Below are 14,723 nucleotides of genomic sequence, written 5' to 3'. Positions count from 1 at the left end.
ATAACTGGAGAATATTATGCGTCGTTTTGCACCAGTTGAGCAAAGAAATCAAGAAAAAACGTCCTCATTTGAAAAAGAAAAAGATCTTCCATCAAGACAATGCCCAGGTGGACACCTGCGCAGTTTCGATGGCCAAAATTATGGAATTAAAGTTCAAATTATTACTACATCCACTGTATTCACCAGATTTGGCCCCCAATAATTTTTTTTTATTTCCAAACTTGAAAAAATGGCTTGGAAAAGTGTCTAGGGTTAAAAGGAAATTATATTGAAAAATAAAAAAAAACTACACAAAATAATTTGTTTTTCTATCTTTTTCTAAAGACTTATTGAACAACCCTTGTACATACATATACACATAACAGGAATTTAAAAAAGAATGCAATACAATTTTCAAAATATTTATTGAAGGTGATTTTCTCTAAACTTGATTCAGGTTTTTCATCGTTTTAAGACATTTTCAACCACATATCTTAAAATTTAAAAATCACACTTTATACTTGGTGTTCACTTTTGTATGAGGATTATAATGGAAAATACAACATTTTTTAAAATCCTCAAAAATCTTTGGTGACAGAATAGACAACTTGGTGGCCAAAATCCTTTGAAGTCAAGTGATCAAACATTTCTTTGGAACAAAGCTATTATTTCATTAGCAGTATAACAGGTAGCACCATCTTGATGAAACCAACATTCTGTTTATCTTCTTTCAATGACACAATAAACAATTGAATTAAATCACAATAAACTTCATTATTAGCAATTAATTTCATTAAGTTAATTAATATTAATTACCTTCATTAAAATTTTTCATTAATTTTAATAAATGATCTCATTGATTTATAAATGATCAATTTATATGGTGAAAAAGAAAGTACATCCTAAGTAAGATTCTTTATGTACTTAATAAAATAACTAACTGAAATTTTATGCATGATAGTTGTCTGAAAAGATTTGAGCCTAATATAGAAAGATGTATTTTTCTGTCAAATATAGTTCTATTTTTCAACAAAATCTCCTTTCAAGATGATGCACTTTTTCCAACATCTAACCTCTAACCTCTTTAACCCTTCCAAATAGTAGCTTGCATCTTTCTGTGCAAAATAGGCATTTACGTATGCAATAACCTCCTTGTCTGATGAAAATCTCTTTCCTCCAAGCAAAACTTTAAGGTTAGGAAACAAGAAAAAGTTGCTTGGGGCCAGATCTGGTGAATACGGTAAGTAATAAACCAATTCAGAGTGCAATTCGTGAATTTTACCGATGGCCACTGTCGAAGTGTGCGGAGGTGCATTGTCCTGATGGAAAAGCACTTTCTTCTTCTTCAAATGTGGTTGTTTTTTGCAATTTCTGCCTGCAGCTTGTCAAATAATGTTGCGTAATACTGTCCCATTATTGTTTTACCTTTTTGAAGATAATCAATAAACAAAGTTCTGTTACTATCCCAAAAAACAGTCGCCATCACCTTCCCGGCCGATGGAACCATCTTCACCTTTTTCAGAGCAGTTTCACCCTTTGCAGTCTGCTGTTTTGACTGTTGTTTTGTCTCAAGAGTGGAGTGGTGGATCCACGTTTCATCTACAGTTATGAATCAACACAAAAAATTTGGCTAGTTTTGCTTAAAACTGCTCCAGCAGGGCCTTGGAAATGTTCATTCAAATGCGTTTTTGGTCCAAAGTGAGCAAACACGGCACCCAACATGCAGATAGCTTACGCACATCCAATTCTTCAGTTAATATATGACAAACATGTTCTTTTGACATGTCCATAGTCTCTACTATCTCTCTAACCTTAATTCATTGGTTGTCCAGCACCATTTGGTGAACTTTTTTGATGATATCGGTGGTGGTTGAAGTTTTTGGTTATCCTGAATACTCATCATCAACCAAGATGGTACGACCAACTTTAAATTCAGCTGCCCATCTTTTCACAGTGGCAAATGATGGGACAGAGTCCCCGTAAACAGCGTTCAACTTGGTTTTGCCTTAGGTAGGTTTTGCCTTTCAAATGTGTATTTAATCAGGACATGATATTCAATTTTTTTCCATTTTCACAAAAAAATTCACAATGACTTACTCAAACAATTATCAAACAACAACTGAGCATCCAAAATGGCTGAAATTTTAGTGAGTACCTTTCAACGCATGTGCAAATACATTCCCTAACTTTTGTTGACGAGTGCTGCCATCTTCATGTTGAGGCTCAAAACTTTTCAGACAACCCTTGTATGTCTAACGACTGTTCATGAAAATATGTGAGGGTTTTCATCCCTCCAATTCAGATGATTTGACTATTCACATAGCCATCTGGATGAAACCAAAAATCATCACTTAAATATAATTCAGCTCTTCAATCCCATTTTCAACAAAATTGATGTTTTGCATTTCTTAATTGATATTCTAATTCATAAGAACTTTTCATGATAACTTTCTGAGAAATTTCTAGGTGTGCATGTAAAAATTGTTTCAGTTCAAGAACTTCCAGTTCTTCAGGATGGTCAGCCTGGGCGCTTCTGATTTTTTACAACTCCAATCTCACAAAAGTATGTATTTAACAAGAAACTGCTTATTAGGAATTACAGTTAGAAAACTTCTATCTAAATATGACTTCACTAATTCATTAGATTTATATGCAAAATAACTCTACAAATGCCCATCCTTGTAAAATGATATAGTTGAAACAACACAACTAATAAATAAAATGGTTCTACTTCAACTTATCCACAGCTAACAAACAGAGAAATATAAAATTTATATACCCCTCATTCTAAGGATTATACCTTTTTTAAAAATATTTTATGGGTACATGTGTCAATAATATTACACAATCAAATTACACTGAAAAAGCTTTAAAGCTTCTGTGTAATTTCATCAACCAAAAAATAAATAAATTTAACTTAACTTACCAACTAAGAGATATTTTCAAATTTTAGATTATTTTCAGTGTTGATTATTAGATAAATATAAGTTACATTTAAAGCTAAAGTGTTAAAGGCAATACAGAATGATTTCCTATTGCTTCCTTCACTGAATATTCTGTTGGATATCAGTATGCCAATCCTAGTGAAACGTAGATGATATTTCGTCCTGCAACTTATATTTTACTTGTTCACCTAAGTGATGGCTATATGATAAAAATATCATTCAGAAGAAACAAACTCAAACCACTGCTACCAACTATTAACAAAGATGTTTTAAAGAACCATAGTTGTAATAAAGGTTCTGAAGGGATGTGCAAAACAAAAAGTAATGTATTCCCCTTTAATGGGAAACATCACGTTATACACATTATCTCAATTTGGGAATTATATAAAAAATATTACTTCTGATTGTGGACCGAGTATACTAAGTTTGTTATATTGGGTACACGCCTGCAGTTACTTGAAAAAGAATAAATAATTCTATTTAGAAAGAAAACAAAACAGTAAAAACAAATTAGAATTTGTTAGTATCTTTGTATTCAATGTTAACAGACTTAATATACCTTTTGTTTATATATATTGAACATTTATGCTTTTAATAAATAATTGTTTGAAGAAAAAATCTTGAAAATATGAGGACAATTTAAGAAATAGTTAGAAAAAAGGGAAGGGCTTTAACAATAATTATATTGTACAGTTTCTATGCAGTAACCATCTTTTCATTAATCATAACACACCTGGCAGTACAGGCAGATGTATTAAGTTTAAAAAAAAAACATTATTTGATAGTATTACTTACCACATTTCGATCTGTTTTGCCTGGATGTCTCAGCGTCACTTCGATAACAGTGTCACTAGGACTGCCATCTGAATGAATTAATTGAGTCTAAAAACCAAAAAAAAAAAAAAAATCAAAATGCACTGATTAAATCCACTGATTTCAAGTCATCTTTAATTTACAAAAATGAAAATCTTACATTAACACTTTAAATTCTGGGACCGTATTGAGGGGGCCAATTGGAAAGGGCCCATTTATAGCTTTGGTATGATAGAACCTACAAAATGATGACAATCGGATGCCAGAATGTATGAATGTAAATAATTTGATGATGGACAGATGTGAATTTAAAAAATATACTAAATATTTTTAGGAATCTATTTCAGAAAATAAATATTACTACACTTTTATTTCATAATAAAACACGAAATAAAGAGATTTAATTTATAATCTTGTATTCATAAAAATTTTATATCTAAAATTTTTAAGGATAAAACATTATAATTACATTACTTCAGAAACAATTGAGATACAACTAGCTACCAGAACTGGTTTCAAACTAACAAAAAATATGAGCTCCAACTACCTTAAAAAAGAAAATACAATGAAATTAATAAAATGTTTGAATGAATTCAAAAATATATAATAAATAAACTAAAAGATAAATGACATCACAAAAAAATTTTAATTACAAAATAAAAAATAATACTTTTTAAGTGTAAATTTTGAGTTTAGGAGCTGAAACTAAATTAAAAATAAACACTCGACATCATCAACTTACTAGTTGGTAATTTGTTGGCGACTTACTTAAAAATACCTATTTACATCATTGTCACTACAATTCTTTTATTCAACTAGGTGGGAGAGGCAAGCACTCAAGTAGTATTATATATGCAGGGGATGTACTATAAGCTGCCTCCCATGGTTCACCATGGATAATGCTAAACAGCTTACTTAATTAGCTCATGATAGCAGAACTTGATGGTTATCAATCCAGATGTAAAGCAGTCCCCCATTTGGATATATGATAGGGGGCTATATTAAGATCGAATAGCATAGGATTTGGTATGTTTAAGGTATTGTAGTTGAATGGAGGTGGAATGTCCCACTTTAAGAAGACAGAAAACATTACAGAAGAAAGACATTTCTGTATTTATAATCCTAGAAGCTAACATTACTGACGACACATTAAAATATTTTATCTTCAGTACCTACCAGATGTACTTTCTCCCAAAATCTCATCAGGTTGCCAATGGTTCCTAGTTGGTGTACGAAGAGGATATGTGAATAAGTTTAAGATTATTAAAAGTATTGATGGTAGGTGAATAAGTTTAAGGTTATTAAAAGTATTGATGGTATCAATCTTTATAAGATGAGTAAATTGGATTTGTGGATAAAGAAACAGCAATTTCGAATATACGGATTGTACAACTCAGCATACAATGTGGTGAATACCAGTCTTATAAATCTTATAAATGTGGATAATAAAACTTTAATTACAGTGACTTCAATGAACATTTTCCTAGCACTGGATACCAAGATACTAACAGTGCTGCAAGGCAATTCAAGACTTTCTGTCAACAAACTGCATACAGCTCCTATTATAATGCCATTGATACACTGATGTACTTGCAGTACAATGGATCAACAATGAATCTGGACTTAACCCTGGTCTCCACCAGAACAGAAAGAAAAATCAATGGAGGAGTGGGTTGTGGTCATCATATGATGGCTTGATGGGAGGAAAGGAACAGAACCTCTCAGAGAAACTAAGTGCAGCTCGAATTTCAAGAACGCAAACTGGCAAAAATTTAAGACAGACCTAGAAGAAAAGCTAGTCGCAGACAACCTTGTTTTCATCTTAATATCTGTTAATAACAATGCCCAAAAACTATGCTGCTTTCTACTGAAGACAGCATGTGCTCAAGGTTAAAGTCTACAATTACAAGCCCTTCAGGAGGAAAACCTTGTCAAGACTAAGGAATGAAAGAGAGGAAGCCAGGAAGAAGGCAGAGACAACTGTACTGGCGAGGGATGTGGTTGAATGGAGGTGTTACACAGCAGTAATTAGACAAGAAATTAAATCAAAAAAGGATTGTTTTTTCAAGTTTCTGGGTACTCTAAACTATAAGGATAAGTCCAGTAAAGTCTCCAAATTTATATCTTTCTCTGATGGCAGTTGAGAATCTTCTAAGCAGTCATTCATTGGTGGCAGAAGATCCTTGAGAAGAGGGAACTAGCAAAAACACTTAACAAATACTTTACAAGGTACATGCAGCTGCCAAAAGAACTTAGGGGTAGGAGAAATATATAAAGCAACAAATGATCAGGGCTTGGAATAACAAATGTCAAGACCCTTCAATGTTGAGTTCACCATGCAGGAGGTTGAAGGGGTCGTCTGCTCCCTGAAGAATAAAAAGGTGCTTAGTTGTGATATGATTAGTGGTAGAATTCCTCAAAAAACCTTAGACTGGTTGCGTTGCAGATGTTGTTGTCACTATTTAATCAAATATGGAAATCAGATGTCTTAGCATCCTGCAGGAAGGCAATAATTAATTGTACCAGTTCTGAAATGCAAATATTCTTCTGACACTCTCTCCAGTTTCCACTCAATTTCTCTGACCAGTATTTTGGCTAAAGCTACATTGAGATTGGTGAATGGTCGGCTCACCTTTTTCCTGGAAAACAGGAATATTATTTTTCAGCAGCAGGCAGGTTTCAGGAAATATTGATTGACCAATCAAACAACTTTTATGGTTGTCAGGAAATTAAGGACTCTCTGGATAAATCTGAAATGACTGGCAGATTTCAAAGATGCACATGACTCTATCTGGAGAATGAAGTCTATGCAACAATAACATTAGGGGGAATATGTTAAGGTAGCTTTACTTGTTTATCAATCAACAGTTCTGTGTATGAGGGTCAATGATACGTTATCGGGTTTTAGTATACAAAATGTTAGTGTTCCTCAGGAAACTGTAGTGAGTCCTGCCATGTTCAACATCATGATCAATGACTTGCCAACTGCTCTACAAAAAATAGGGGGGATCAGGACAGCACTTATGCAGAAGACCTTGTTATGTGGCTTTCATTACCGAAAAGGAAAATACACAAACTATCTACCAAAATAACTATAGACCTTGCCATTCTAGCAAACTGATCCTGTGAGAATGGCACAATGATTAGTACATAGAAGAACTTTTACAATGTACTCTCTCTTATGCATTCTCTCCAAAAGATAATTTGGTGTATGAGGGTGAGCAATTCCAGAAGTGTGGCAATCCCAAGTATCTTGTTCTGTTCCTGGATACAAAGATGAAGTGGAAGAAACATGTTGAAAAGATGTCAGAGAAAGTAAGGAATAGACTAACTATATTTGAAAAATTGGCTGGGAAGCAGTGAGGATGCTCTTTATCAATGTTTAACTTAACATACAAGATTTATATTAAACCTCTGTACTGTGTGGGTGCCAGGTGCTAGCGTCAGCAAACTTGATTAAGATGGAATGGGTGCAGAACCAGGCCATGCAACTTATTACTGAAGCTGTGAATACTGCAAGATGCTATGAATAAGCTGCCATTGGCAATGGAAATAGAATGATTAGAGATTCTTCAGTACGATAAATTAACTAGATTCCTTTTCAAAACTACTGGCATAGATATGCCTACATAAAAGTCATTTAAAACACAGAAGGGTTTTATACTAAGGTCAAGCAGATAAGGTAGTAGTTTTTTCCTCTTTACAGCATAGAAAATCTCAAACTTCCAGAATGTCCATTATATACATTCAGCATTGAAGCTAGGCTGAACTTAGGTGAGTCATTGAGGAAATCAGATGTTGGTGGGATGCTATAGAAAGTCATCATGCAAAAGTTTATACAAGATCACTATCCTGAGCCAGAATGGTACCATATATATATTGACGGCTCTTTGACACAGAATGGAGGTTATGTTGGAGTGGTATCTATGGTTCTCTTTTCAGTTTTTATTTATTTGTAGGACAACATCACACTCATTTTGATGAAGAGCTGGAAGCAATTAAAATCGCTTTACCAAGAAAGTAGTATTGTTTTGTGATTTTAAATCTGCCCTCCAAGAGATGTCATTGTTTTGTCTACCAATAAAGTCAAGAATATCTGAAATTAGGTGGTCTGTTGATAGATTAGATGAAGTAAACATTTCAGTTATCTTTCAATGGATAACATTTCACATTGAAATTGAAGGAAATGAGAAGGTTGACTCTGCGAAGTGAGGAACCCGAATAATGATGACTAAAATATGTAGCTTGTCTTACAACTCCATTAAAAATAATATAAACTGACGGTTTAAATGAAAGTTCCTGAATTATCTAACAACTCAGATGGAAATTAAACAATATGTAGCTCTAATCAAAGGTGAGAATATAATTCCTGACAACCTTAAAGAGAATCTGTGACAGACTTCAGGATGACTACGGGTCATGACTGCCTTGCATAACATCTTTTCAGGATGAAAATTCTTATATCTCCTACACGTATTATCTGTAGAAGTAAAAGTTCTGTTATGAGTTTGTGACATTTAAGAGCATGTAAAGAACTGATTGATTATAGAAACATGTCTGATGGAACATTCTACTGAAAGGCCAGGAATTTAATCACATTGTTTCAATAGACTGAGCATTGAATAAATAAATAAGATTTTATTTACAATATTTCAATTTTAAATATCAGCTTTAGTAACTAGACTGTAACAATGAAAAGGTCAAAGATCCTGGGTAGTGCAATAAACTGCATTCCTTAAAACATAATAATTCTACACTCAAGATTATCTTAAAGACATTCCATATGTAATGGCAGTAGTATACATATTGCTACTATTATAATCGCCACATAGGTCAGCTAACATGTGTTGCTTAGTAAAATTAAATGCATAGATCTTTACTTATCTGTATTAATTCAATAAATTATTTTTATTTATTTATAATTCTGAATTTTGATATGTTAAACATATGAGTATGTCGAGAATATCCAAATATCTCTTACAGATATATAACCAGTAAACAGTAATTGGGGTTAATTTTACTTTAATTTTTATTAGTTTTACCATATAATAATCTGTCTTTACACACAAATTTGGATAAATAACACAGTTAAAAATGAATCTGACAAAGTGTTTACTGTTATATTATACTACTATTATACTAAGTGTATATTAATTGTGCTCAATAAGTGGGCATGCTAAATAAAAAGAAAACACTTTATAATTGGTTAAAAAAGAAAATAAATAATGAATAAAACTTCAAAAGCATATTGCTCCTAAAATAAATAAAATAATTAAGAAAAAAGAAAACATTCTTACAGTTCACTGCTCAAGATAGTATTTATCATATTTAATTCTTAAAATAGATAAGACAAAGGTTTATAAAAAAATTAAATATTCTTTACAAAATTTTATAGATGTATATACTTCATATAAATATGTAAATATAATTTTTATCCAAAAACAAAGTTTTATGAAGAGCTATGTTTTGTAATTAAGAATATAAAAACTATAAGTAATAATTACCATTTTTATATATCCCCAAGCAAAACCAAAAGGATGATGGAAAGAGGCAATTGCCCTCAACTCTCTTGCCTCTGATGGAGCATAACCTCGCTCAATTGTACCACAAGTCCACCTGAGTTATAAAACATGAGGTTAAAAAAATGGATTGAAAATGTTCATTTTAAGAATCCTAATAGGATGAAGATTTTTGTTACATGAATTCTATAATAACTTTATTAATGAAAAACTATTGTAAAAAAATAAAAATCTGACTTAACCTACAACTCATTACAGTCATGCCCCAATACAAAAATTTGGCATTCTAAAAGTAGTTGTGGTCTAGCAAACAAGAATCCCATATCATAAATTGATTTGAATAACTTTTTTACCAAGATAAAAATTGCAAGATTTAGTAACTTTATGCAATAGTAAAGTAGGAACAACATTATAACTCTGAAAAGATTTTTCCTAATATTTACAGGTGAAGCAGAAATTATGAGATAATTTTAAATTGCAAATTCATATTTTATTTTAAGTTTTGCTATTTAATTTTTAATATTTTTTAACTCCATAACAAACCATTTTGCCTCACAACTATTTTTTTTAATAAAAAATCCTAATGAAACATCTAGTGAGTGTTATTCTTCATCCAAATTTCTGCAATATATCTGTGGGGGTCCTACCACTGTCTTGCACAGTAATTCCAGTGGAATTCATTGAGTGGTATAGCTGATGGATTCCTTCATTTTCTCAGTGATGTAACATTCTCATAAAACCTGTTATGTAAATAACCCAATAAAATATAGTCAAATTGAGATAAATCAGATTAGCACGTGGCTACATCACCATTATGATCTTTCCTGGACACATTCTCCCAACAATCTGCATTGCCATTCATGCTGTGTATACTCTTGTATCATAGCACATGACTATAAACGTGACGTTGGTCAAATTCTTGAAAAAGAAAATTATTTAGTATAGATGTTACAATAACTGCATGACTGTTGACATCTTAAAATATGTAATACCTTAATAAGAAAACAAGCTGCCACAAACTACATTGTAATCTTTTAGGTATATAGGGGTGACTTAAGTATTGTACAAGGATTCTCCAATGATCAATATCTGAAGTTATCTTTCTATACACAATTGCTGAAATAGAAATGGGCCTTACCTGAAGGGAAAAACTGGGGAGAAATTCTCATTGCACTTGTGTCACTTCTAACAATGTAATGCAAAATTTTCTCTGCAATATCAAAACTTCATGGGGTAATTCCTGAACATTTTTGAATTATAAGTAGGTGGAACAATAAAACTGATCTGTAATATCTATATGATTGCCTAACGCTACAGAATATCGTTGAACTGAATGATGCCAACTCTGCTTTACAGCCAAATTAACATCTTACCACATTTCAAGTTCACACAGAATGTAGATGGCACAGTATGTTGTTGAAAAGGAAAAGAATTTATCCTAAATTTTTTGACTCAATTAAGAATGATCTGACATGTTCATTTTTTTCAGTAGTAAATGGCATTTGAACTCAAGTTCTGTCGCAACTGTAAAATAATTATTTTTTAAGTAGCATTCAACAACAAATATATAATACTTTTTGACCTCTGCCTCATTACAATTATAGACCTTAAATTGCTGGACAAATCAATGAAAATAACAATCCGCTATCTAAAGGCAAAATACATAAGGGATACGTTACATCCATCTAATTCTTTTTAACCTGTAGAAAATGGGTTAATTACAATTAATTTATAACAACAAAATTTATATATAAAAGTGCTTAAAATTGCATGCCAAAACTTGCAGGAGCTGATGTGTAAAATTAATATAAGAAAGAAACCCTATTATAACAGCAGAAATGCTGTTTTCAAGGTATGACTAATAAAATATCTTGTTTTGATTTATACATCAAGGATAACATGAAGCACTACTGAAATTCTTGAGACTCAAATTAAGGAAACAATTTGGTGGTTTTTACATGGTTTCGATCTAAAAATTAAATAATGCAAGTCTCAGAACTAGTAATTCCAAAGCAAAATACAATAAATCCCGAAAATTATTAGGTTTCCCATAAGTTAACTTTGTTGAATTGCCATTAATCAAATAATTTCAAATAATATTTGTTAAGAATTTAATTCTGATAAAAATTTATGTAAATAAATTCAATAGAAAACAAGTACAAGTTTCAGAAATTTTACAGTAATACAAATTAAAACGGACCAAAATGTGATACAAAAACCTTTGTAATTTTAAAAAGAACAAAAACCTTCATAAATAATAAAAAAAAATAAAAACTTCTAAAACAAATTAAATTATTTGAGAAGTTATTTCATGAGTTGGTAATAACAGCTGATCAACAATTACATTTTGAATATTTTATGTGAATAATTTTATCAGGTGTTATACTTTGTTATTTAGTTAAGTACAAAAAAAAAAAAAAAAATAACAAACAAAATACAGATTGAAGAATACTAAATCATAAAACATTTAAAGCTGAAGGAAGACATCTCAGAGAAACAGGTATGCTGAAAACAAAACTAGTGGCTGTTTATTAACAAAAAAAACTTGATGCTACATATTTATGTTCTCCAATTAGGAGCAGGCCTTAATCATAATTTCCTAAATGGTTTATAACCAAGCGTGTGGTTATAAACAATTAAAAAGGGATTAGATCCTGTTTTCTTATCATCATTTGGGTTTCATAAGTACAATACTGATGTTAATTGTAAATGAGTCTGATTGAACTCTTGCAAGATCCAATGCAGATGAAACTGGTTGTGGTTTATGGATGATGATTGTGCATTAGCTCACTTCTCTCGTACTAAGTGATAATATGTGATATGTGTGGTAATTGTTAGATTGGTTCAAAATGATCAGTTATTGGCTACACACTCTCCGGATATGAAAGCATCAGACTATTTTCTTGGAGTTGGATGGAGCTATTGATATCCTACATGTACTGATATAATAAAAAAAATAAAATAAAAAATAGCTTCATAGAAGTTGCAACAACAACTACAAAGAATAGTCCTTACTATAAGATGTGCTGAAGAAGCATGGATTCAACAAACTGAATGCTCTATTCAACAAAATGGCAGCCCCACTGAACCAAACACTTGAATAGATTTTAGTATCACAAATAAGTATTATGTTCATATATCATTTTAAGATAAAAGTTATTAATGTAATTTTTAGTTTTGTTTTTTTTATTATTTCCAGGTCAGTAATTAAATTAAATTTGAAATTTTTTTAGAATTATGAACATTTTTTTTTGAGCTATTAAAAATTGTATTATTTTTCTGTCAGATTTGTCTGCTTTGTTTTGAATTAAAATCAAATTTTTGAAAATTGCATTTGTTTTCTATTGAATTTATTTCTATAAATGCTAATACTATTAAATTTTTCTTGTGGTGTAATTTAATTTAGTTTGAGTGAAAAGTTTTGTTAATTTATTTATTATTCATTTCTGTTGATCATAAAAAGTTATAAGTGCTTACTTGTAGCATACATAAGTACATTACATGATATAGTATTCTACTAACTGATGATGAATCCAACGCTTTGAAAAACGTTTTATATAAATTGTTAATTTATATTAAGCTTGCTATTTTATTGTGTTTATAGGCAGTTTTTACTTCCTTGCATGAAGTCTGTACCTATGTATCTTGCCTAACTCAAAAAAGATTAGCCATAGGATGTTGAAATCTTGGATTTAGGACTGCTGTAACATCTACTTGCGCACCTCCCCTTTTGATTAAAATCAACTGAACCAAAAGTGTCCTAAAAAGCCCAAAATCCAATTTTTTTTTTAATTTTGGACTTTTTCTGAACTGCAGTAATAAGACCTCATTGAGAGCTTTTCAATGATATATCATAAGTGGTACTTATTTTTCATTGGTTCCAGAGTTTTAGCCAAATAAAAATTTAATTACCGAAATATTTGGATCTAACAAGGGAAGGGACATCAGTTTGAATCAGACTTATACTTTTTTTTCTTTTTTCTTAACTTTTCTTCTAATTAAAAATATATTGATTTAATAATAATTATTAATCTGTGATTGTAAAAAAAATTTACAATAAATAATAATTATTCAATTATAATAAAAAAAAAAATATGAAAAAGATCAGAAGTTACAGTGAAATAAAATTTGCTTTACTTTTAAAAATGTGTACATGTAATTTAATAGGCATTATTACATATGTGTATATGTAAGATTTGTGAAACAACTGATTATTTAGTATTAACTGAAAATTATAATTTAGTATCTTATTATTTTTTGGATTTTCCAGTTTAATTTTCATTTAATTTTATTTAATTATTCTGGAATTTCTGTTTAATTTTATCTACATTAAAGTTAACTACAGAGTGACTGAAAAATAGACCCTCACAAGAACATCACATACACTGAAGCACATATGCCCGATCTTTATTAAACTGCAAAAAATTCTGATCTCTTTGTTCACTACTCCTTTGATATTGTCCGACAATATCAAAGGAGTAGTGAACAAAGAGATCAGAATTTTTTCATCATTTCATTTATTTGTTTTTTTTTGCCAATCATTAAATTGCTCTTTGGTTTGATATAATTCTTCTGATATTAACACGTTCTCTAGTTTTCAAATTTTCTTGTTTCTTTTTCATTTTTGATTATTCACCAAATAATGTAATAATAATAACTGAATATTTTACACCGTAAGGTTGAAATTAACATTTGCAACCACTAAACAGGAGTTCACTAAACAGAATAGTTTAATTATTATTAACTTTTATTTATACAACTCACCAGAAATCTAAAACTTTTGTTAATCAGTAATTCATGAAGATACGAATAATACAGATTTAGTAATGCGAGTAATAAAGGGACTTTTACTCTATCCTAATATTTCACATAAGATTGTTGAATTAATAATTGTATTTGATGTTAATAAAAACTAATATTTCAGCAATTGTGTAACTGTCCACTTTATTAAAGAATTGGAGCATCGTATCTCACTTTAAAATGAAATAAGTTTAAATGAAGTGGAGCAAAAAATGTGTATATGTGATTTAATAGGTGTACAAGGATGTCATATGGTATCCACATCAAATTATTGTTAATAATTTTAGATATATTTCTGTGAAGAATAAGTACATACCCACAAATTCTGAGTACTAATGGGAGAACCAGTAAATGAAAAAATATGGTCAACACTACTAATAAAAAATTTCTAATAGCTCCTTGTTATTTTTTTTAAGTGCTTGATTATAACTGCTGTCAGGCTTGGCATTTTTAATAGGTTATAAAATGGATCTTTTTATAAAAGACAATAATTAGGTTACAGCCTCTAGCTTAAAGAATAAATAAATAAATTCCATAAATTAATTCAAATCTAAATATTATAGAAAATCAATATTACATATATTAATTAATTGAAGTAAATTTTTTTTAATGAAGTTAATTAACAAATATTTATCAACATGACTAATTTGATTTAAATTTTTTTTTT

At 30.4% G+C, this 14,723-nt stretch overlaps 1 protein-coding gene across 2 annotated transcripts in view; it reads right to left on the bottom strand.

Annotated features, from left to right (window-relative positions):
• The window catches only part of Rsod (superoxide dismutase family protein Rsod), a 73,871-nt gene that overhangs the window by 15,223 nt on the left and 43,925 nt on the right, over window positions 1-14,723 (bottom strand). For both annotated transcript variants that reach the window (XM_075381846.1, XM_075381837.1), the window contains 2 exons: window positions 9,242-9,353; window positions 3,720-3,806 (listed from right to left, as the gene is read on the bottom strand). In XM_075381846.1, the coding sequence (XP_075237961.1) occupies window positions 3,720-3,806; window positions 9,242-9,353 (199 nt within the window). The remainder of the gene's footprint in view (window positions 1-3,719; window positions 3,807-9,241; window positions 9,354-14,723) is intronic.

This window comes from Lycorma delicatula, chromosome 1, assembly GCF_047948215.1.
Source record: "Lycorma delicatula isolate Av1 chromosome 1, ASM4794821v1, whole genome shotgun sequence".
Taxonomy (NCBI): Eukaryota; Metazoa; Arthropoda; class Insecta; order Hemiptera; family Fulgoridae; genus Lycorma; species Lycorma delicatula.
The sequence above is the reverse complement of the archived record's forward strand: the minus strand, read 5'-3'. Positions and strand labels throughout refer to the sequence as shown.